At 38.2% G+C, this 24,343-nt stretch overlaps 1 protein-coding gene across 11 annotated transcripts in view; it reads left to right on the top strand.

Annotated features, from left to right (window-relative positions):
• The first annotated feature begins 1,295 nt into the window (after positions 1-1,295).
• LOC110630735 (187-kDa microtubule-associated protein AIR9) overlaps positions 1,296-24,343 on the top strand; it is a 52,355-nt gene continuing 29,307 nt past the window's right edge. For 3 of the 11 annotated variants that reach the window (XM_043950250.1, XM_043950247.1, XM_021778290.2), the window contains exons 1-16: positions 1,878-3,384; positions 4,509-4,580; positions 4,686-4,751; positions 4,939-5,010; positions 5,090-5,155; positions 5,274-5,336; positions 5,434-5,499; positions 6,225-6,324; positions 6,518-6,619; positions 7,614-7,843; positions 7,947-8,061; positions 8,474-8,594; positions 8,679-8,854; positions 23,537-23,672; positions 23,916-24,019; positions 24,125-24,172. In XM_043950250.1, the coding sequence (XP_043806185.1) occupies positions 2,566-3,384; positions 4,509-4,580; positions 4,686-4,751; positions 4,939-5,010; positions 5,090-5,155; positions 5,274-5,336; positions 5,434-5,499; positions 6,225-6,324; positions 6,518-6,619; positions 7,614-7,843; positions 7,947-8,061; positions 8,474-8,594; positions 8,679-8,854; positions 23,537-23,672; positions 23,916-24,019; positions 24,125-24,172 (2,356 nt within the window). In that variant the 5' untranslated portion in view covers positions 1,878-2,565. The other 8 variants (XM_021778289.2, XM_021778291.2, XM_043950245.1 and 5 more) reach the window with 8 other exon arrangements.

Here is a 24,343-nt window from a genome sequence, read left to right as displayed (position 1 = left end):
TTAGCAAAATTTACTAATTAATCATTATAATTTTTAAAATCAATTAAAATATCATCAATTATCTCAAAATACAACTATTTGATCATTCTGTTAATAATTACTAACACATTTCATTAGTTTTGACTAAAAAATCATAAATACTTTTACTAATTGAAAATTTAAATTAAGGGTGAGTAGTTAAATTCAAAATTGAACCATACAAATCAAACCAAGCATATATATATATATATATATATATATATATAAATATATATATATGACATTGAAGAAACTCCACTTCCATCAATTACCACACAACTTACTCTCAACTCTCTTATCGTGTAGTTCTTTCAATCCTCATTTTTTTTTCTTAATCTTCAATTATGAAGCATCTAAATATATTTGATGAGTTGTCTTTCATCTTTTTTATTTATTTGTCTCTTTTAGATCTATTCATCTTTATTATTATTAAATTCTCTAAATATTTTCACATTCATCATTATCTTTACCACTTAGTTAATGATTGATAATTATTTTATTTATCGATTGTCGGCCTCATGTTATTCTCTTATGATGATTAATAATGTGTTTCATGTATTTTGTATTTAATTTTTGAAATAAATAATGACACTAAAATGATTGATATATTATTAACTTGTTCCGAATGTCATGTGAGAATAAAGGCATATCATATTATTTTGTTTTTTTCAAACATTTGATTAAAATTCAGGCTAAATATAAAAATTATTGAAAATTTAAAAAATAAAATACAGTAAAATCCAAAAATAAAAACCCATTGAAAGAAAAATAATTTAATATATGCCTTTATTAGAACTTATTGGGAAAAAAAAAGCAACTGATCGCTGATAGATGAGGAAACAAATCGAGGGAAAGGGCAAAAACTCAAATTGCACTTGATATCCAAAATGAAATTCTAGGAGTCCCATTTACAGTATCATTGCATGTTTGCCATTTCAACATATGTCTAGTACTTGGTCACTCCTCCACTTTGGTGCTAATGGTGTTTCTCCATGTAAAAAATAACCCATTTTAAGTATAATAAAATGTATAATTTACATGGTATTTAAGTGTGTATGTTTTTTTTTTAAAACATCATATTCCAATTTACAATAATATTTAAAAAAAATAAAATTTGAATTATTATATTATATAAATCCTAATGGGTTCCAGAAAACGAGAGCGGAAAAAGCCAAGGAGTCAAACTCACCAGATTTTTAAATATATATTTTTTAAAAACAATGATGCGAAATGTCACCTTCCATTCTACCATTTTCCGCCGTTTCTTTTTCACCAAAATGAATGAAAATCTTCATTTTTTTTTCAAACTAATCAGTTAAACGACAAAAAGAAATCCATTAAACGACAATCCGCTCACTCCATCCTCTGTACTCTTCTCCTTCCTCCATCCTCTCTCCATTCCTCCTTCCCTCATCTCTCTCTCTCTCTCTCGCTTACTTTATTCTGCTCTTTGCCACGCTTTATTCTGCTTTTTTGCCACGCTTTCACTCTCTCTCGCTTTGGCATTTCTGTTGCCAGTTTTTTTAAAGCTTTAAACAGAGGCAATGCTGTTTCTGTTTTTGTCTTTCGATTTCTGTCGATTCTGTTTCAGTCTCTTTCTTCGCTAGATCTACTTAATTCTTTCCTCTGGGGAAAACCCTGTTCCCCAATTTTTTCACTTTTCAGTGATTTCACTGTTTTCTGTTTCTTATGTCAATTCACACTGTTTGCACTTAGATTGAGAGTGTGGTAGTTTGGATTCTTGCTAAACAACCCGCATGTTGTGCTAGATCCAAGCGGGGTCTTCTAACTCAAAGTATACATGTTCCGGCTCTGAGAGGGAGCTTTAATTTTCTTCCGTTTTGAGACTGTGAGTAACTATGCATTTGTTTGTTTTTTTTACTTTTTGTTGTTTCTTTTATGGAATGGCTTTACGCCTTCACCTGCATTATACTCTGTTTGGTGGTTGAAATAGTGAAGTTGAAGATGATATAAAGTTTTTAATTCGCAGTTGGGTTTGCGTTAAATTATTATTTTTGGTTTCGGCTAGTAGAGACTGAAAATGACTGCTTAACTAAAATTAATACAGGTGGTAGCAGCTAGCATGAGCTGTATTACTTAAGAATTGTGGATTTCTCCTAAAGATTAAACGCGTGAAGATATTCAGACAGAGTTGTTTTGTTTTATTTTTCTTGGCTTTGGCTTTTCAACAACCCCCCAAGCTCAATTTTGCTTTACTTCTTTGCTCTGAAAGCTGGAAAACAAATTTAGAAAAAGAGGGTTTGTCTTTTATCCAATTTAAGTACATTGCTGTTTCAGTAAGAAACTAGCCACTCCTCTTTCCCTTTTGAGTCAATTTTAATTAGCTTCTGTAGGGCGATGACCTTAATTTTCTCGTTTTACATTTTTAAGATTTGATTCTCTTAATTCCTTGTACTTTCAACTTTTTTCTAAGCTGAGAAACAATGCATTACAATAATATCACTTGAAACTTTTGGTTTTCTTGTTTGTGCTGGCTGAATCAAGTTTCTTATGCTTGAATTACAAGGACAAGTTCTTTAACTTACAATGGAGGAACCATCAGTGTCATCTGTTGAAGAGCCAATGAACAAGATCAAAACTTCTCATAAACAGTCACCTGTGAGCTCAGTGGAGGCTGGAAAAACCACGAAAGCTGCTATTTCTGCAACCTCTAACCTTTTACCAACCACTGGTTCTATTAGAAAGAGAGGTGAACCAAAGAGCAGTTCAGATTCAAGTTCAAATGTGAACAAACCAACTATAACTGCTTCATCTCGCAATTCAAATTCGATTCCAGTGATAAAAAGAAATGGCGCTGGAGGAGTGCCAGGGAAATCATCTACAGTAAAACGGCAAAATAGTGTTATTACTGTTGCAGGCAAAAGAACTACTGCTTCATCAGACCCAGTTAAGCGGTCTCTTCCAGAGCTTAGAAGAAGTTCCTTGCCTTCAGCTGCTACAAAACCTGTAACTCGATCAAGTGTTTCAGAGGTTAAGAAGTCACAATCTGTGTCTGCTACTGATAAGAGTTTAAGGTCATCAACAGGGTCAGATGTAAGTAGGCCAGAGACTATCAAGAAACCTTCAGTGAAGCCAGTATTGTCAGTCTCTTCCTCCTCAAAAAAACTTTCCTCTACGTCATTGGACAGTACGGACAGTAGTGTGGGTAGGAAGACAGTTTCAAAGGTTAATTCACCATCAGCTCGTTCGCCTTCAGTTTCTAGTGCATTGAGAACTAATTCTTTGTCAAAATCTCTGGATAGAAGTTCTAATTTGTCTGGACGTAGGAGCATGGGAACTCCTGAAAGCCGGGATTCTCGTTTCATTGTTCTTCCACGGGTGGAGATTAAAGCTGGTGATGATGTGGTAAGTATACTATTGCGTTTGAATCTTTAAATGCTAATTGTACTGTAGTAAGCCTTTATTTTGATGTGATGATCGTCCAAGAATGCTTGTGACGTGCATTATAGTAATCTTTTTCTTCTTGTGGGGTTGTAAAATTGAACAGTAACATGTCTTCCATATCCTTTATGTTTTCTTTTAAGTGCTTAGGGTCCAGAATAAGATTATTTGTGTAAATAAACTATATCAATCAAATTCCTAGTGATTCTGGACCTAAAACTTTTTGAAGCCTCCACTACTCAATGTTGAAAATGGAGGGGAAGTGGTTGAAAATGCATTGTCTGAGAAATTTCATTCAGATCGTTGCAGTTAAAAGGATATTCCCTTGAAAGTCTTTTCTCTGGTGCTTCTCTAGGTCTTTTATTGTCTTTTGAGGCTTATGGCCATAATGAACTTGAGTTTAAACACAGAAGAAATGGAAATGTAAACTATTGAATATGGACTGGTTATACCTCTCTCATGGAAAATGAGAGCAACTTCAAATTCGTATACTAGTCTCTATCAGGAACAAAATTTCTTCATTTATGGCTCTGGATTGGGTTCTTGGAGTACCAAGAGAAGCTTAATGAGAATAAAGACAAAATAAATGCAACTATTTAATAAAACTTTATCAATAGATATACAAAGAATTGCTACAGTTGTGATATTTAGATATTGTGGCTTGAATTTGATTCTGGCGGTTCACATATGGAAAATATTATGTTCCAACTTCTGCTGGTCTGTTTGGCATTATTGAAGTTGCTGTTGAAAAAAGTACCTTTATATGTTACAGGGTACAGAAATTAGTTTAAAAGTTAAATTTGACATGTTTTATTAATAAGAACCCCAAAACAACTTGGCAACTCTTTTCAACATCATCTAAAACGGTGTTTTCTGAAAAGCAAACTTTCGTCTACCAATCACAATCTCAAACAGCATGATATCAGAGCCTTTAAGTGCTATCTGAGATTCTGAATTTTTCATGCTTTGCAAAGTTTCAAGTATTTGACTCAACCTTAGTGGTTTGCTCCTTTACTTTTCCATCCACTTCCTGCTTATCTTTTCCAAGCTTGTATTCTTTCATCATTAGTGCATTCTTCTTGGACCAGAGATTGGATCTTAGGGGTCACAGAGTCCGCAGTCTTAATGCTGGTGGGTTGAACTTGTCGCCAAATTTAGAGGTAAACATTTTTCATGTGGTTGCATCAGTGCTGATGTATGCTGAACTATGTAGTGAATTTTTTTTTTGCTATTGATCCCTTTCAACTGATACTCCAGTTTGGCAGTTTGTTTATCTCAGAGACAATTTTTTATCTACATTGGAAGGAATTGAGCTACTGAAGAGGGTGAAGGTTTGTTGTGTCATAGTGCATAATTATTCCATTTCTTTCTTTTCACTCTTGACAATTTTTTCATGAATGTAACAGCCTTTTAACTGATGAAGTTCAAGTTGTTAAAGCCATTTGTTAGGCATGTAATTATGTTTAAATTTTAATAACAGAATTTCAGTAATTAATCATTCATACTGGTTTCTGCCAGGTCCTTGATTTGAGTTTCAATGAGTTTAAGGGGCCTGGGTTTGAACCTCTTGAAAATTGCAAGGCTCTGCAGGTTTGTTGTTAAAATTTGAAAATATGCCTTAGCTTGTAATTTTGTATACAATAAGGTGCTGAACATTTATCACGTGTAGCAACTTTATCTTGCTGGTAATCAAATCACGTCACTTACAAGTCTTCCTCAGCTTCCTAACCTGGAGGTGAGCCCTTGAAGGCTTGAATGGTTTGACCTGTGCTGATCAATTATTTTTGTTCATGATTTATCACTGACTTTTAAGTTTGTACTCAAAATGATTATGCTTTTATATTGTCCTCTAGTTTCTCTCTGTTGCTCAAAATAAATTAAAGTCACTTTCAATGGCAAGTCAACCTCGACTGCAGGTTTGTTTCGTTTTATAAATGCTTGCTTTGGCCTCTTCATTATTTCATAATTAAATAAGTATTTTAAATATTTTCCCCTGTCCCTTCCCTGTTTCAGGTGTTTGCTGTAAGCAAAAATAAAATAACAACTCTAAAAGGTTTCCCACATCTACCTGTCCTTGAGGTTAGTTGTATTTATTGTAATGCTTTGTTCCAGATGTGGCATATGCCACATGGTTACTGAAATAGTCTTTTATTTCATATTTTTCTGATTTAGTCTTATGTGGGTTGCAACTCAGTAGCTAGTCATGTGGTATAAAATGTTTGTTCACATTGGCCCAGTTAATTGTCAGAGTTTTAGCAAAATTGGTTTGCTTATTTAGATTTTTTGACACTGTAATTAAGAAATCGGATTAGGGTTTGGGGCTATCTATGCGCCATGTTGATCATCCTGACATTTTCACCAATAATATAACTGAAATATTTGATGACATTTTCATCCTGACATTTTCACCAATAATATCACTAAGATATTTGATGACATTGTTAAAATTGTAATTCCTTGCCTTCAATGTTAACCAAGTGAATGCAAGATGTAGACATCAAGGAGTAGTAAGATGATAATGCAAATGGATAGAGACTAACGATGCTTTCCAGAATATTGTGCGCGGGTGTTAATGCTCAAGGAAAGTGAAGGAAACTATTAAACTATGATTACACATTCAGTTTATGATTTTCAAGGTCAAAATTGAAAAGGATTGGCTTGCAATTACTTTATTATTGTTTTCATACTTTGTTTTGCATTTACCTTCTTCTGGTTGATTATTGGGTGATATGTGCAAGGCATACCTTCTAAATACCTACAAGCCAACACTTGCTAATGCCATTAATTATTGGGTTGTGCTGCAGCATTTACGAGTTGAGGAGAATCCGATACTTAAGATGCCCCATTTAGAAGCGGCATCCATTTTACTTGTTGGTTCAACTCTGAAAAGGTTTAATGATAGAGGTAGTATTTAGTTTTTTCTTTACAATAGTATTTGACTTGTGTTTTTGGTCATTTGGCACAAAATTGAGTGGTTTATTAGTCACTTTTTTTTTGGCTTGGTTCACTACTCTGTAAACTAAGGTACTCCCTTTATCAGGTGACTTTCTGTGAAATTAATGCTTTTATTTTTCTTTGTTGATGGAAAATCTGATAGATCTTTCCCATGAAGAGGTGGCAATTTCAAAGCGTTATCCAGCATGCACAGCCTTGTGCATTAGAGATGGTTGGGAGTTTTGTCGTCCTGAGAATGCACCAGGTAAGAACTCAGCAAAATGTACTTCCAGTTGTGCCTGGTTTGAAAATTCATTTAATCATAGCATCTACAATCCATGTTGACTTGTGAACTGACTGCCCTTAGACATGTCCTCTGTATATAAATGGGTTTGCATCATTGTATGATGTTATTGTGTAGCATAAAATTTATTTACAAGACAAGTTCCTAATATGCTTATGAGCCTATTGAACATCATAATATATCTAAATGCATAGGAGATGGTACCAAACTACAATGGTGAATGCCATAGCCATGAAGTCTCCTGCGACTGATGGTAATTAGATGTTATGAATGAAGGTATACTTTTTCCTGAATATGAACATGTTACTGGGTATTAATCACATATGCATGTATAGGCTGTCATATATGCATATATGGTTTACCAATGGAACCTACATTTATACCACTGACTCTGGCGCATTAGTGTCAGTTTCAATGCCTGGAATCTACCAACATACCACTCAATCTATTTTATGTTTTGGCTTTTGATGCTTGGATTGCCTTTTGAAGGTTATGAAATATTCTTTCAGTATAGTACATGGTCCATGGGTACAAGTTGTTAAAATATTCTTGGGTTCTTTTGGATTTGCACCAACAATATTTATCGTGCTGCTGATTTTTGTATATAGATGAAACAATATTTACAATTCTTTTTGCAGATATCAGAAGTGTTATGAGTATTATTCATACATGGTGATTGGTGACTGATTTACTAGTAATCTAACTCTAATGATGTTTCTATTAGGGCGTAAGAGTTTTAACTCCAAACTCCCTCCCTGCGACTTCCAGGGTGCAATGTTTTCATAGTTCATGTGGAAATAGGATACTTCATTTTAGCTTTGGATTGATTCAAATTATTGTGCAATGTTTAAGTTTGAGATTGTAGGTGGGAACTCTTTGGAATGTGATGAAATAGTGTTTGACATTACAAATTCTCTGCTAAAGGTCTGAACTTAAATCATGGTCTCTTGAACAGATTCAACTTTGCGCTTTCTTTTTGAGCAATGGAAAGACCATTTCCCCCCAGGCTATCTGCTTAAGGGTGCCTCTGTTGATCAACCCTTTGAAGAAGATGCTTGTCGCAGCCACTTTGTTTTTATTCAAGACACTACAAGTGTTGATCTGGAACTTGTCTTAAGATATCAATGGTTTGTGGGAGAGAGAGCGCTTTCAAATTTTGCTGCTATTCCTGATGCTACTGGACAGGTAACTGATTCATGCAGAGATATTGGTAATTCTAAATTTCCCAGTCGATATTAATGCACCTTTTTAATCTTATCTAATGCTGATAGCATCCCACAATTATCAGGCATACTGGCCAAAGCATGAAGACATTGATAAATTTCTGAAAGTGGAATGCACTCCTATACTAGAAGAGATACAGTATCCTGCTATTTTTGCCATATCTTCACCCGTTTCACGAGGTATATTTACTCTCATTAGAAAATTGAACGGTTTCTATTAGATTCATTCTGAATTCAATCTAGCATTGGATCTTTAATATTTTCTTATTTAACTTTAGCTGGTTAACAATATGGAACGTTTAGTTATCCATATCTTCACCCGTTTCACGAGGTATATTTACTCCCATAATATATTTGTTACTTCAATAGAAAAATACTTAAAAGATATGGGCAAAAAGACAAATTTGGAAAATTCAAACTTGTGGCTGGGATGATAGTTTCAACTCTTTTCAATAAAAAAACAGGAGGCTTTTAGAGTCCAGACTTTAGAGCCTAGACATACTTTGCAATATTTCCATAAGCTGATGGCTGTCCCCATTCTTTACTATCTGACTTGGATAGTCTTTTGATGTTGCTTTTCCATCTTGCAAAGGAAGTGGAATTCCAAAGGTCTTGAACCTTGAAGTGCGTGGGGAATTAGTGGAAGGAAATGTCATCAGAGGCTATGCTGAGGTTGCTTGGTGTGGTGGAACTCCTGGAAAAGGTGTTGCCAGGTGAGATGGCTAAATACTGCAGTCTGCAGCATATACACAGTTATGCAGTTATCTTTCAAATGTTGAAAAAAAAAATTTTTCCAGTTGGTTGAGAAGAAGATGGAATAGTAGCCCTGTGGTTATTGCTGGTGCAGAAGATGAGGAGTATCGGCTAACTTTAGATGACATAGGTTTGAGTTTGGTTTTTATGTACACACCAGTCACAGAGGAAGGTGCCAAAGGGGAGCCTCAGTATAAGTATACTGATTTTGTTAAAGCAGGTGTGTGGAATGGAATTCATCTTAAAACTTTTGCTTAATTTTTTATTTTTTCCCTTTCTATTTTCTTGAATTTATCTTTCTTGTTCTATATGCTCTTTAATTATTAGTAAGAGGAGAAAAACTTGGCTTTCTTTATTCTAGATAATTTTCTTTGCAAATGTGTTTGACTCTCATTTAATGAGGGGGGAATCCCAAATAAATATCTCGATCTTCCTCAATACTTAGTGTTAAAACTTTTCAATCCTCAGTATTAAAATTTTCTTTTTGGAGATTTGCTTGGGAGATGTTTTTTATGTTCTACATAGACACATTTCTTTCCGTCTCATTGACTGTTGCAATAAGAAAGGGAAACCAAGTACAATGAGGAGGAATACGCTTCCTCTTAAGCAGTGGGGAACTGAAAAGAAAAGAAAAAACTATTAATACAATTGCCATCTTTAATCTTACTGTCTGTTAGCTAGTGAAATCCCCAATAATATAACATAAGTAGAGAGTACATTTTTGCACAAGGTTGGCTAGAGGCACACATGAGGAGATTGTATGGCGAATTGGCAGTATGCTTTTAAATCACCTAAATTGATGAAGTAAATTTGAAGGATAACCGTAAAGTAAGAGAAATCAAAACAATAAATATCCAAATTTCTAGTGTTCTTTGTTAAAGTATGAACATAATCTGTATATAATCATAGGAGATTACATAATCATAGGCTAATTGATTGATAGAGGATTTTTAGGAGCTGCCTTAATAAGGCCTTGTAATCTGTATATATACAAATTTACTTTAATGGAGAAATATACTGAAATTGCCCAATTATTTCTTATCTTATTACATGGTATCAGAGTCTCTCCCGTATAAATTTGATTTTTTTTTTTTTTGGTATGTTTGGAGATTTAAGACTCCTGTTCTTTTAGATTACCCATATAGGGTAACATTTGTCTCTCACCGCCCATCTAAGAAGGACACCGGAGCGCCGACAAAGTTGCCCTGAAGAGCTGACGGTTGTCCGGCCATTGAGTGAGCTTCACGCGCCGCGATAAGGTTTCTGACGCAATGATGTAGGACTATTTAGACTCCGTCAGGAGTTTTAACCAATATCGTTTGGTTAAGACGAAATAAGAGAAAAGATAGGCTGAAAGACTAAAAGTCTTATTGAAATTCCTCAAAGATTGAAAAGTGAGTTTCTAATAGCCAAGGGAGGCTATTTATAATAGAAATAAAATAATCCTAATCCTAATAGGAGTCTAAAATCCTAATAGCCAAGGGAGGCTATTTACAATAGAAATAAAATCCTAATATGCAAAAATAATCCTAATCCTAATAGGAGTCTAAAATCCTAATAGCCAAGGGAGGCTATTTACAATAGAAATAAAATCCTAATATGCAAAAATAATCCTAATCCTAAAAGGAGTCTAAAATCCTAATAGCCAAGGAGGCTATTTACAATAGAAATAAAACCCTAATATAAAAATACCCAAAATATCCAAAAATAATTAAAAATATAAAAGTTAGCCCCGGTCCAAATCTGCCGTAAAATCCAAGGCTAGTTGCCCCGTGTCACGCAATCCCACTCGTCGGCTCGTGGAGGCGTGTCACGTGTCTATTGCTGCTCTGGTCACCCTTGCCGGAGTCGCCTCGAAGCCGAGTCAGTTGGCTGGAGTCGCCTCAAAGCCCCTTTGTCAGTTCTGTAGTCTGTTTGCTGTTTGAGTGTTGGATGGAGGTGTTTTTGGTTTGGATCTCATTCTAGTACTATTCACGTCCTGTTTCTTCAGTGTTAGTGTACTGTTCACTGGGTTAGGTTTTGTTATCTTCCTTTAATCCATTTGAAGGTATAGGAGTATAGGGTTTTGGTTGAAATGGTTTCTAACAGTAAGACTCATATTATTAAAGTTATCTCAACGTCTTCAGTAGCGGCTGAGAGCCTGAGACAAGTAAAACGTGTCTTATTTCCTCTTTATATAAATGGGTCATTGATTCTGGTACCACGGATCACATGACATGTAATCCTCATATTTTTACTAGCTTTCGATCTCATAAAGCACATTCTCCTGTTATTATAGCTGATGGGTCAACCTATAATGTCGAGGGTTCTGGGACTGTTAAACCTACTCTTTCTATTACTGTATCATCTGTGGTAAGTTTATCTAATCTTGCCTTTAATTTAATCTCTGTGAGTAAGCTTACCAAATACTTAAATTGTTGTGTTTCCTTTTTTCCTGGTTATTGTCTCATTCAGGATCTTGTGACGAAGCAAATTATTGGTAAAGGACATGTATCTGGGGTCTCTACATTTTGAATGCATGGGTGCCTCGGTCTGTTGCCTGCTCCAATGTCGTGTTTCCGTTTGAAGCACATTGTCGGTTGGGACATCCTTCTTTACCGGTTTTGAAGAAGTTATGCCCTCAATTTCATGAGTTATCTTTATTGGAATGTGAGTCATGTCATTTTGCAAAATATCATCTGTTGAATCCCACATCGGTTGTGGAAAGGGGTAATGTGCCCCTTATATGGACCATAGGCACTCCTCTCCCTTGAGCTAGCTTTTGGGGTGAGTTAGGCCTGGCCCAAATTTAACATCATCGAAACTCTTTAAGTCCAAGAGTCAATAAAGGAGTAGAGTCTGCTTTTGAATTAGTTCATTCAGATGTTTGGGGACCATGTCCAGTTGGAAGTGTTTTCTCATTTTTTTTGCCTTTTGTGCTGAAATCAAGACTCAATTTAATATTTCTGTGTAAATTTTGCGGAGCGACAATGCTAAAGAATATATGTTAGAATCATTCTAGGCTTATATGACTCAACATGGTATTCTTCACCAATCATCGTATGTTGATACACTCGCTCAAAATGGGGTAGCTGAAAGGAAGAATCGACATCTTTTTGAGACTGCTTGAACTCTGTTGTTTTAAATGTAAGTTCCTAAGCAATTTTGAGCCGATGCTATCTCTACTGTATGCTTCCTTATTAATTGCATGCCCTCCACAGTACTAAATGGTAATACTCCTTATAATGTCCTCTTTCCTGAGAAGCTATTTGTAGAAAGATAATATTTGTTGTATTTTACAATAGAAATTACAACCTGTTTATACATGAGAGACTGTATCTAAACAGGAAGAAAAATCAAGTCTATGATTATATAATTCCTGAGATTAAGCAACTGACCCATCTATCAATATTTACTTTCTATATTAACATATTTACTTCCTATAACTTATAATACTCCCCCTCAAGTTGGAGCATAGATGTTAATCATGCCCAACTTATTACATATATAATCAACTCGAGTCCCATAAATTACAGCCATCAATTAAGATAGGTAAGGCAATACAGATGAAATAGGAAGCATATCACAATTTCGGCCACATCAAGATAAATAAGGCAAAGGTGAATTTTTTTTTTTGCCAAACAAGAGTAATCCTTGGAATTTCCTCTTTTTTTTTTATGGATTTCGAATTTTTCTTTCAAAAGATATTATGTGATGATTCATTATCAAGAAGGTGCAGCTATGGACACACAAACTTCACCGAAATCAATAAGGAAGAAAAGAAAAACTCAAAAACCCTAGAACCTAAGATAAATCAGAATTTACCTCACTTTGGCTCTGATACCAACTGACGTGAAACCCTATGGCACAAGCCTCAAACCCACACACACAAGTAGATATGAGATCCAAAGATTTGATAAACCCACCTTCTATGGCACCCCACACTTAGAGAAGCTGAAACACCAATGATCGAAGGATTTAGATGAGAATCTGACAAACGCCACAACGAATAGTTGATAAGTTAGCCAAGATTCTTGGTGCAATTGATGAAAGCAAATCCTCATCCCACTTAAAGCAATACACGCCAAAACATTAAAAGAATTCTAAAAATTTAGATTCAAAGCTCCTCTTACAAGTGTTTCTTATCCTTATATAGTAAGGAGAGAAAATAAAACCCTAAGATACTCTTCTTAGGCCTGGCCGGACCACATACAGGACTCAAGCCCAATCACACACTAAAATAATACATCAAACACATAAGTTTTAAAACATAAGCCCAAAACTTAGAGAAGCTGAAACACCAATGATCGAAGGATTTGATAAACCCACCTTCTATGGCACCCCACACTTAGAGAAGCTGAAACACCAATGATCGAAGGATTTAGATGAGAATCTGACAAACGCCACAACGAATAGTTGATAAGTTAGCCAAGATTCTTGGTGCAATTGATGAAAGCAAATCCTCATCCCACTTAAAGCAATACACGCCAAAACATTAAAAGAATTCTAAAAATTTAGATTCAAAGCTCCTCTTACAAGTGTTTCTTATCCTTATATAATAAGGAGAGAAAATAAAACTCTAAGATACTCTTCTTAGGCCTGGCCGGACCACATACAGGACTCAAGCCCAATCACACACTAAAATAATACATCAAACACATAAGTTTTAAAACATAAGCCCAAAACGTGGCAGTAACGACCCGGAAACCGGACCGCTACCAGCGCTAGGATTCAGATCGACTTAAGGTCGCCGGAACCCGTAGCAAGCCTAACATACATCCTGTACATCTGATAAAATCCCATACATGATCATTCATTTTCATAAAAACTTTAAACTTTTCATATACCAAGCTTGACCTGTGCATGTATCATAACTGCATACATAAAACCCCTTACTGGAGCCCTCATCAAATGCTCCAGTTGGGTCAACATCTCATATGTCAAGCCTGGTTCAACATATCTCATCATTAAAACATTTACATAAAGATCATGTACAACAGGGATTTACAATAAACATTAGGGCCAAGCACAACGCTAATCCTCATTACATTACATTACATTACATGTCTACTACAACTCTATTACATGACATAACCATTACCCTTGCTGACTTCCTGCTATCTCTGACCCTGCAAACCTGGGGATTAGGGGAAAGGGGTGAGCTACAAAAGCCCAGCGAGCAGAACAGTAGAAACAATTTAATTAAACATATGCTTTCATGAAATGCATCACAACACAAACAATTCACATCACGGATGGACTTGTCACCAGTAACCCTCAACATAATCCAATGCATGCCCGGCCCTCGACGGAGCTCCTCAAGACTTCCTCTTAAACATAACATAACATGTCCAACTGTGCCGGGGCGTAGAATGGGCCTCGATCTGGACTTTCTCTTACATCGTGCCAGGGGCATAGAATGGGCCTCGACCTGGACTTCCATATCATATCATATCATATCATATCATATCATATCATATCATATCAAGGGCTAGTGGGTCATCCAATATCCATCCACAACAACATCAAATTATGCAATGCATCATATTCGTGAATTTTAATGCAAACAACCTATTGTATAACATGGCATTCATGATGCATGAACATGCTTAAAAGTTTAATTGCTTTGAAATAAAAAGAGTTGTGTTCTAACATGGGATAGACTGCCAAGTGATTTCCGGCTTAGGGCATCTGCCACAACATTTGCCTTACCCGGATGGTACTGAATTTTGCAATCATAGTCACTAAGCAGTTCTACCCATCTCTTCTGCCTCAAGTTCAACTCTCTCTGACTCAAGATGTATTGCAAACTCTTATGATCTGTAAAGATCTCACATCTTACCGCATTAATCCACATCTTGAGTGCAAAGATCATAGCTGCCATCTCTAAATCATGTGTAGGATAATTCAACTCATGCTTCTTCAGCTGCCTAGAAGCATAAGCAATTACCCTCTCATTTTGCATTAACACACAACCTAGTCCCACTCGGGATGCATCGCAAAACACTGTGAAGTCTTCATTACTGATAGGCAGAGCTAGCACCGGTGCTGACGTCAATCTTTTCTTCAGCTCTTCAAAGCTTTCCTCACACTGATCTGACCAAACAAACCTCTGATTCTTTTTGGTCAGCCTGGTTATAGGAGCGGCAATTTTTGAGAAGTCCTGGACGAACCTCCTGTAGTAACCTGCCAAACCCAAAAAGCTTTTAATCTCTGTAACTGTAGTGGGTCTGGGCCAATTAGCTACAGCTTCTACCTTCTTGGGGTTCACTTCAATTCCTTTTTCTGACACAACATGCCCCAAGAATGAGATGCTCCTCAACCAGAATTCACACTTGGAGAACTTGGCATACAAGCCGTGTTCCCTCAGGGTCTACAAAACTATTCTCAGATGATGGGCATACTCCTCTGCGTTTCTGGAATATACTAAGATATCGTCAATGAAAACGATAACAAAGTGATCCAGATACTGGCTAAAAACTCTGTTCATGAGGTCCATGAATGCTGCAGGGGCATTGGTAAGCCCAAACGGCATCACTAGGAACTCATAATGCCCATATCTTGTCCTGAACGCTGTCTTCGGCACATCTTCCTCTCTAATTCTTAGCTGGTGATACCCGGATCTCAGATCTATCTTGGAAAAACAACCCGCTCCTGCTAGCTGGTCAAATAGATCATCAATCCTGGGTAGAGGATACTTATTCTTGGTAGTGACATTGTTCAACTGCCTGTAGTCTTACAAAGTCTCAAGGATCCATCCTTCTTCTTTACAAACAGCACTGGAGCACCCCAAGGTGAGGTACTCGGTCGGATGAAACCCTTGTCTACCAACTCTTGCAACTGCTCTTTCAGCCCTTTCAGCTCTGCAGGTGCCATCCTGTAGGGGGGATAGAGATCGGTCTGGTTTCAGGCATCACTTCTATTTCAAAATCTATCTCCCTAGCAGGTGATAAACCTGGCAGCTAGTCTGGGAAAACATCTGGAAACTCTCTGACTACGGGCACTGAGGCTGGTTTCCTGACTTGACTGCTAAGCTCTCTTACATGAGTTAGAAATCCCTGACAACCCCTCCTGAGCAACCTATGAGCCTATAGGGCTGATATCAAACCTCTAGGCATTCCTACTCTGTCCCCTCTGGAGATAACCTCTGACCCATCCTGTTCTCTGAACTTGACTACCTTGTCTCTGCAGTCCAAGGTAGCACTATGAGCAGATAGCCAATCCATCCCTAGAATGACATCAAAATCCGTCGAGTCTAGAACCACAAGGTCAGCTGGAAGGCATATACTCTCAACAAACACTGGACTGAACCGACAGACTGACTCTGCCACAGATGGATCACACTTGGGCCCACTGACCCAAAGAGGACACTCTAACCCAGAAGCTATCAAACCCAACCTCTCTACGGCTCTCGGAACAATAAAAGAATGAGAAGTACCAGGGTCCATAAAAGCATACACATCAGAACATCCAATGGTGAGATTACCTGACACCACAGTGTTTGACGTGTTAGCCTCGTGCTGGGTCATGGTGAAGATCCGTGCTGGAGCTGATGGACCTTCCCCTCGGAAACCTGCTGAAGAAGAGGCTGACCCTCTCCTTCTGCCCCGACCACTGCCCTGAGTCATAGCTGGAGCTGCTGGTTGTGCCACACTGCCTGAAGCCGTCTGCTGGGACTGTGCCAACAAGGTCGCAGTGGGACACTCACGTGCCATGTGCCCCTCCTGTCCGCATCTGAAGCAGGCTGTAGTCCCAAACCGACAAACCGCCTTGTTCGGCTTTCCACACCTCATGCATCCTGAACTGTCTGAACCAGAGCTCGAGCCACCCCCATTCCCAGACCTGATTTCAACCTGTTCCAGAACTTGTTTTTCTTAGGCTTGGCTTTGCTCCACTTTTTACTACCTGAGGCTGCTGCACTTAGAGAAGAGAGATCAAACTTTCCTGAACCTGGGGTCTTAGAACCCGAGGGCTGTGCCACCTGCTGCTTCACTGTTCCCTGGATGATGGCACTAGCCTCCATCTTCCTTGCTGCATCTACAATAGTATGGAAACTCTCCCCCTCTGCTGCTAGGATCAGGGAGGAATACCTAGGATGGAGCCTCATGGTATACCTCCTAGCTTTCTTCTGGTCAGTATGATATGCCTGACCCACATACTGCAGCAACTCCAGGAACTTATCGATGTACTCATCGACACTCATATTCTCTGTCTGCCTCAGCAGCTCAAACTCAACAACCTTCAGCTCCCTAGAACTGTCTGGAAAAGCCCATCCAGCAAACTCATTGGCGAACTCTTCCCAGGATAGGCTATCCAACCTTGGGTCCACATAGTTTTTAAACCACTCCCTTGCTTTCTTACATTTCAATGTGAACGCCGCCATCTGAATGGCTCTACTGTCACTGGCCCCTAGCTCATCCGTTATCATTTTCACCGTTTTGAGATTTTGCTGATGGTGCTACCTTGGACTGCAGAGACAAGGTAGTCACGTTCAGAGAATAGGATGGGTCAGAGGTTGTCTCCAGAGGGGACAGAGTAGGAATGCCTAGAGGTTTGATATCAACCCTACAGGCTCATAGGTTGCTCAGGAGGGGTTGTCAGGGGTTTCTAGCTCATGTTAGAGAGCTTAGCAGTCAGGTCAGGGAACCAGCCTCAGTGCCCGTAGTCAGAGAGTTCCCAGATGTTTTCCTAGACGAGCTGCCAGGTTTACCACCTGCTAGGGAGATAGAGTTTGAAATAGAAGTGATGCCTGGAACCAGACCGATCTCTATCCCCCCTTACAGGATGGCACCTGCAGAGCTGAAAGAGTTGAAAGAGTTGAAAGAGTAGTTGCAAGAGTTGGTAGACAAGGGTTTCATCTGACCGAGTACCTCACCTTGGAGTGCTCCAGTGCTGTTTGTAAAGAAGAAGGATAGATCCTTGAGACTTTGTATCGACTACAGGCAGTTGAACAAAGTCACTACCAAGAACAAGTATCCTCTACCCAAGATTGATGATCTATTTGATCAGCTAGCAGGAGCGGGTTGTTTTTCCAAGATAGATCTGAGATCCGGGTATCACCAGCTAAGAATCAGAGAGGAAGATGTGCCGAAGACGGCGTTCAGGACCAGATATGGGCATTATGAGTTCCTAGTGATGCCGTTTGGGCTGACCAATGCCCTTGCAGCATTCATGGACCTCATAAACAGAGTTTTTAGCCAGTATCTGGATCACTTTGTTATCGTTTTCATTGACGCTATCTTAGTGTATTCCAGAAACGCAGAGGAGCATGCCCATCATCTGAGGATAGTTTTGCAGACCTTGAGGGAACACGACTTGTATGCCAAGTTCTCCAAGTGTGAATTCTGGTTGAGGAGCATCTCATTCTTGGGGCATGTTGTGTCAGAAAAAGGAATTGAAGTGGACTCCAAGAAGGTAGAAGCTGTAGCTAACTGGCCCAGACCCACTACAGTTACAGAGATTAAAAGCTTTTTGGGTTTGGCAGGTTACTACAGGAGGTTCGTCCAGGACTTCTCAAAAATTGCCGCTCCTATGACCAGGCTGACCAAAAAGAATCAGAGGTTTGTTTGGTCAGATCAGTGTGAGGAAAGCTTTGAAGAGCTGAAGAAAAGGTTGACGTCAGCACCGGTGCTAGCTCTGCCTATCAGTAATGAAGACTTCACAGTGTTTTGCGATGCATCCCGAGTGGGACTAGGTTGTGTGTTGATGCAAAATGAGAGGGTAATTACTTATGCTTCTAGGCAGCTGAAGAAGCATGAGTTGAATTATCCTACACATGATCTAGAGATGGCAGCTGTGATCTTTGCACTCAAGATGTGGAGGCATTACCTATATGGGGTAAGATGTGAGATCTTTACAGATCATAAGAGTTTGCAATACATCTTGAGTCAGAGAGAGTTGAACTTGAGGCAGAGGAGATGGGTAGAACTGCTTAGTGACTATGATTGCAAAATTCAGTACCATCCGGGTAAGGCAAATGTTGTGGCAGATGCCCTAAGCCGGAAATCACTTGGCAGTCTATCCCATGTTACAGCAGAGAGAAGACCGATGGTGAGTAGAACACAACTCTTTTTATTTCAAAGCAATTAAACTTTTAAGCATGTTCATGCATCATGAATGCCATGTTATACAATAGGTTGTTTGCATTAGAATTTACGAATATGATGCATTGCATAATTTGCTGTTGTTGTGGATGGATATTGGATGACCCACTAGCCCTTGATATAATATGATATGATATGGAAGTCTAGGTCGAGGCCCATTCTATGCCCCTGGCACGATGTAAGAGAAAGTCCAGGTCGAGGCCCATTCTACGCCCTTGTCACAGTTGGACATGTTATGTTATGTTATGTTTAAGAGGAAGTCCTGAGGAGCTCCGTCGAGGGCCGGGCATGTATTGGATTATGTAGAGGGTTACTGGTGACAAGTCCATCCGTGATGTGAATTGTTTGTGTTGTGATGCATTTCATGAAAGCATATGTTTAATTAAATTGTTTCTACTGTTCTGCTCGCTGGGCTTTTGTAGCTCACCCCTTTCCCCTAACCCCCAGATTTGTAGGGTCAGAGATAGCAGGAAGTCAGCAAGGGTAATGGCTATGTCATGTAATAGAGTTGTAGTGGACATGTAATGTAAAGTAATGTAATGAGGATTAACATTGTGCTTGGCCCTAATGTTTAGTGTAAATCCCTATTGTACATGATCTTTATGTAAATGTTTTAATGATGAGATATGTTGAACTAGGCTTGACATATGAGATGTGGACCCAACTGGAGCATTTGATGAGGGCTCCAGTAAGGGGTTTTATGTATACAGTTATGATACATGCACAAGTCAAGCTTGGTATATGAAAAGTTTAAAGTTTTTATGAAAATGAATGATCATGCATGGGATTTTATCAGATGTACAGGATGTATGTTAGGCTTGCTACGGGTTCCGGCGACCTTAAGTCGATTTGAATCCTAGCGCCAGTAGCGTTCCGGTTTCCAGGTCGTTACAGTGGCCTAACACTCTAAAACTTAAAAGATAAAATATGGCCAGAATACAAGTCCAAGCAAAGCCAAAATTAAACAAGTGTTTAAATAATAAGACATAGCAAGCCCATCATAACAATGCCGAATAAATTAGGCAGCGCTATCTCCATTACACAACTCAAGTAAGGTGAATAGCTTAGGTGTGTCTTCAAGCTTCGCGAGACATTTGCCAATGGCAAGCTCAGTCAATTATTGTGTTACTTGTTCTTAAATGCATAAGTTCATAGCTGCTTCAAGCTTCTTAGCTTTGCTCCTTGTCACTGGTCCACTAGAAAGCGCCATTGGATCTTTGCTTCCTTGATTCTCATGTGATTGTGCTTGCTGGTTTGTATCATTCACAAACCTCAGATATGACAAGGGGACGGTGCGACGACTCCAGTGATGGTGACCAGAGCTGGGATGCGCCTTCACGCGCTGGCGCGTAGAGCTGCAATAGGTTGTTGTGGCTGCGCGTGAGGCCTATTCGCCGGCCGAACGCTCGTCGGCTCTTCTGGGATGTGTCGCCGGTGCTCTGATGTCCTTCCTGGGGGGGCGGTGAGATCCAAATTTTACCCTATATGGGTAAATCAAATGAACAGAGCCCTAAGTCTCAAAAAAAAAATTTAAATCTCTATGGGTGAGGCTCTGATACCATGTAGAAAGATAATATTTATTGTATTTTACAATAGAAATTACTGTATCTAAACAGGAAGGAAAATCAAGTCTATGATCATACAATCTCTAAGATTAAGCAACTGATCCATCTATCAATATTTACTTCCTATATTAACATATTTACTTCCTATAACTTATAACACTATTATTTTCTCTCGAACCACGACTGTTTGGCAACACTTGCTATATTCGGGATGTCAAACCTCATGTGACTAAACTTGATCCTAAAGCTTTGAAGTGTGTTTTTTTGGGATATTCTCACCTTCAGAAGGGGTATCGGTGTTACTTTCCAGACCTCAACAAATATCTGGTCTCAATAGATGTAGCCTTTTCTGAGCAAATTCCTTTTTATCCTGTTGCACAAACCTCTCCTGATCAAGAGGAGGACGATGAGTGGCTCATCTATAGAATCATATCTGATGGTGAGACCTCTTCGAGTATGCCTTTTGCTGTACAATATGATAGTAACATTCCTTATAGTACTCAGCTTCTTGTTAAACCGTCAGTTGTTCAAGTTTACTTTCAGAGACCAGTACCTGATAATACATGTCTTGCACTAGAATCTTCTTCGCCATCGGATCCCCACCGAGTGATCTTGACCTTCCTATTAGTCTTCGTAAAGGTAAATGTCAGTGTAAATCTACATATTTTGTTGCTAACATTTTATGATCACCCGTCTCCTTCTACTTCCTTAATTGTCTCTCTAAATTCCATTTCTTTGTCTAAGACAGTTAAAGAGGCCCTGACTCATTTTGGACGGCGTGATGCAATATTTGAGGAAATCAAGGCTCTAGGTGAAAATTATACTTGGGAACTAGTTGATTTACCCTTTGGCAAGAAGGCTGTGGGCTGTAAATGGGCTTTTGCCATTAAAATCAATTCAGATGGTTCCATAGCAAGGCTTAAGGCCCGCCTTGTTGCCAAAGGTTATGCCCAAACCTATGATGTTGACCATTCTGACATTTTTTTCTCCTGTGGCAAAAATGACTTCAGTTTGCTTGTTCATCTCCCTAGCTGCTTCTCAGTATTGACCTTTACACCAGTTAGATATTAATAATGCATTTTTACATGGTGACCTCCAAGAGGAGATGTATATGGAGCAACCACTAGGGTTTGTTGCTCAGGGGGAGTATGGAAAAGTCGGCCATTTGAAGAAATCTTTGTATGGTTTGAAGCAGACTCCCCGTGCATGGTTTGGCAAGTTCAGTGAAGTTCAAAAATTTGGGTTGGGAAAAAGCAAGTGCGATGATTCTTCTATAGAAATTCAGATATTGGTATTATTCTCCTTGTTGTATATGTTGATGATATTGTCATACCAAAGACTTGGGTCAGCTTAAGTATTTCTTAGGAGTCGAAGTCTTGAGGTGTAAAAGGGGAATTTTCCTGTCTCAAAGGAAGTATGTCCTTGACTTACTTGCAGAAACTGAGAAGATGAGAGCTAAATCATGTAGTACACCAATGATTCCTAATATGTGTCTTACAAAGGATGACGAAGACCCTTATGATGATCCAGAGTGGTACAGGAGTTTGGTTGGAAAGCTGAACTACCTTATGGTGATGACTCGGCCAAATATTGCTTTTGTAGTAAGCGTTGTAAGTCAGTTCATGTCTGCATCTACGGTGAAACATTGGGCCGCTCTAGAACAAATTCTATGTTATCTAAAAGGGACTCCTGGACTCGGTATACTCTACAGTGATCATGGACATACTGCACTCGAGTGTTTTTCTGATGCTGATTGGCGGGATCTAAAAGTGATAGAAGGTCGACTACAGGCTACTGTGTATTTGTTGGAGGAAAGCTAGTGTCTTAGGAAAGTAAGAAGCAAAATGGGGTATCCAGATCCAATGCCGAGTCAAAACACAGGGCCATAGCTCAATCCACTTGTGAGATTCTAGGGATAAATCATTTGCTGAAGGAAGTTGGTATGGATGTTGCGTTACCTGCGAAACTTTATTGTGATAATCAAGCTGCTCTTCACATTGCTTCCAATCCAGTATACCACGAACGAACTAAGCATATTGAAGTTGATTATCATTTCATCCGTGAGAAGATTCAAGAAAATTTAATCTCTACTAATTATGTGAAGACAGGAGAGCAACTGGGTGATCTACTCACCAAAGCTTTAAATGGGCCTCGAATAGAATATCTTTCTAACAAGTTGGGCACGATAAATATCTATGATCCAATTTGAGGGGGAGTGTTAGAGTGTGAATATAATCTGTACATAATCATAGGAGATTACAAAATCATAGACTACAGAATCATAAGCTAATTGATTAATAGAGGATTCTTAGGAGTTGCCTTAACAAGACCTTATAGTCTGTATATATGCACATACTTACTTCAATGGAGAAACATATTGAAATTGCCCAATTATTCCTTATCTTATACATTCTTCATGCAGCTTGTATCAGTTGTTTACAACTTCAATTTTTCATGAACCTAGGTAATGCCAAAAGGGAAATAGGCTCCACTTGACAGTTGACAGTAACCTTGACAGTTTGGAGTTTGAAGCAAGTATAGTAAGGTGTATGCATTCCACTCTTATGGAGAAAGTAGGCTTTTGATCATTTACAGTCTATGATAACATCAAAATGACAACTTTTGAAGAAGCTAAGCAGTTCTAGAGTACCTTAACTAGAGGGAGACCTTGCTTGTTGCACTAGGATCTTCAGTGGATTAGGTGGGTGAGATTTGATCTTGTGGAACAAAAATGGCAAAAGAAACATTTGCCCCTTTAGGCCATTGCATTCATTCTCTTCTTTAGTGCTTCTAAAACTTGCAAGATGTAATGTTCTTTAAACTTTAATCGAAAAATACTACATTGAAGTTAAAAAAAAAAAAAGAAAGAAAAGGAGAGAAAAACTGCCTTTTCATCGTTAGGTATCCCTGAGGGTTGGTGAGCCTCTTTTGATGTAAGACTATATCTAAAATATTTCCCTTTTTTTTCAAAATTATTTTTAGAGTGGATGTAAATTTCCATCTCATATTATTTAATGATTTAACTAGATTCTATCCTTTGAAATCTGCTTGTCTTGTACCTAGCTCTGAATCGATGTGGAATCTTCTTAGCTTAAACAATTATATTGGACTTTGTTAAGATATAATAGAAGATGCATGATGCATATGCTCATCTTCTATATTTTAACAACTGGGCTAGTCATTATTCCATCTCTTTTAAACCCAATAGTATGGTGTTGGATCCTGGATGCTAAAAGTTATGTTTTGTGGTTGCAGCTCCTCCATCAGTTACTGATGTCAAAATTGTTGGAGATGTTGTTGAAGGAAGTATCATAAAAGGAGTTGGGGAGTACTTTGGGGGAAGAGAAGGTACTAGCAAGTTCGAATGGTTACGTGAGAATAAGGAAACTAGGTTAGTGTGCTCTAATTGGCTCTTGGGGAAAGAAATAGGCCAAATGTTTTTTCTCAATTTGTTTCTTTTTTCTCATTTTCTTTAATCCTTACAAGTTACTCCCCTCAAATTTGATACTGATCATTTTAGAGTTGAGGTCTTTTAACCTGTTGTGACTTGTGATTTTTAACTTTTGTTTCATTCTACATAAATTTCAATTCCCATGCCGCTCTTGCCTTGTTTTGATCTTGTGGCTTCTTCTAGCAGAGACTTTCTGTTGGTATCAACGGGCACATCTGAGTATACTTTGACTAAAGAAGATGTGGGTAGACGCATAGCTTTTGTTTATGTACCCATTAATTTTGAAGGTCAATCCAATTCTTTTTCCTTGAGGAAAAGTAACTTGCTTATTTTTTTTGCTTTCTCATTGGCCATCTTCTAAATTGTAACATATTAATTGGCATATGTTGCAGGTGAGGAAGGGGAATCTGTATCAGTATTGTCTTCTGTGGTGAAGCAAGGTAAATGGAAATAGGCTTTGTTTGGTTCATGAATAGAATAGTTACTCATCACCATGAAATGGTTATTCTTCACTTGCATGATAAACTGAAAATTCTAAAAATTTGCAAAATATCCATCCATATAATGCTATTGCATCGAAAAAGGATCTGATAAAAATTTGAGATTGTGGA

Source organism: Manihot esculenta, chromosome 14 (assembly GCF_001659605.2).
Source record: "Manihot esculenta cultivar AM560-2 chromosome 14, M.esculenta_v8, whole genome shotgun sequence".
In the NCBI taxonomy this organism is placed as follows: domain Eukaryota; kingdom Viridiplantae; phylum Streptophyta; class Magnoliopsida; order Malpighiales; family Euphorbiaceae; genus Manihot; species Manihot esculenta.
This window is presented reverse-complemented; position numbering and strand designations above follow the sequence as displayed.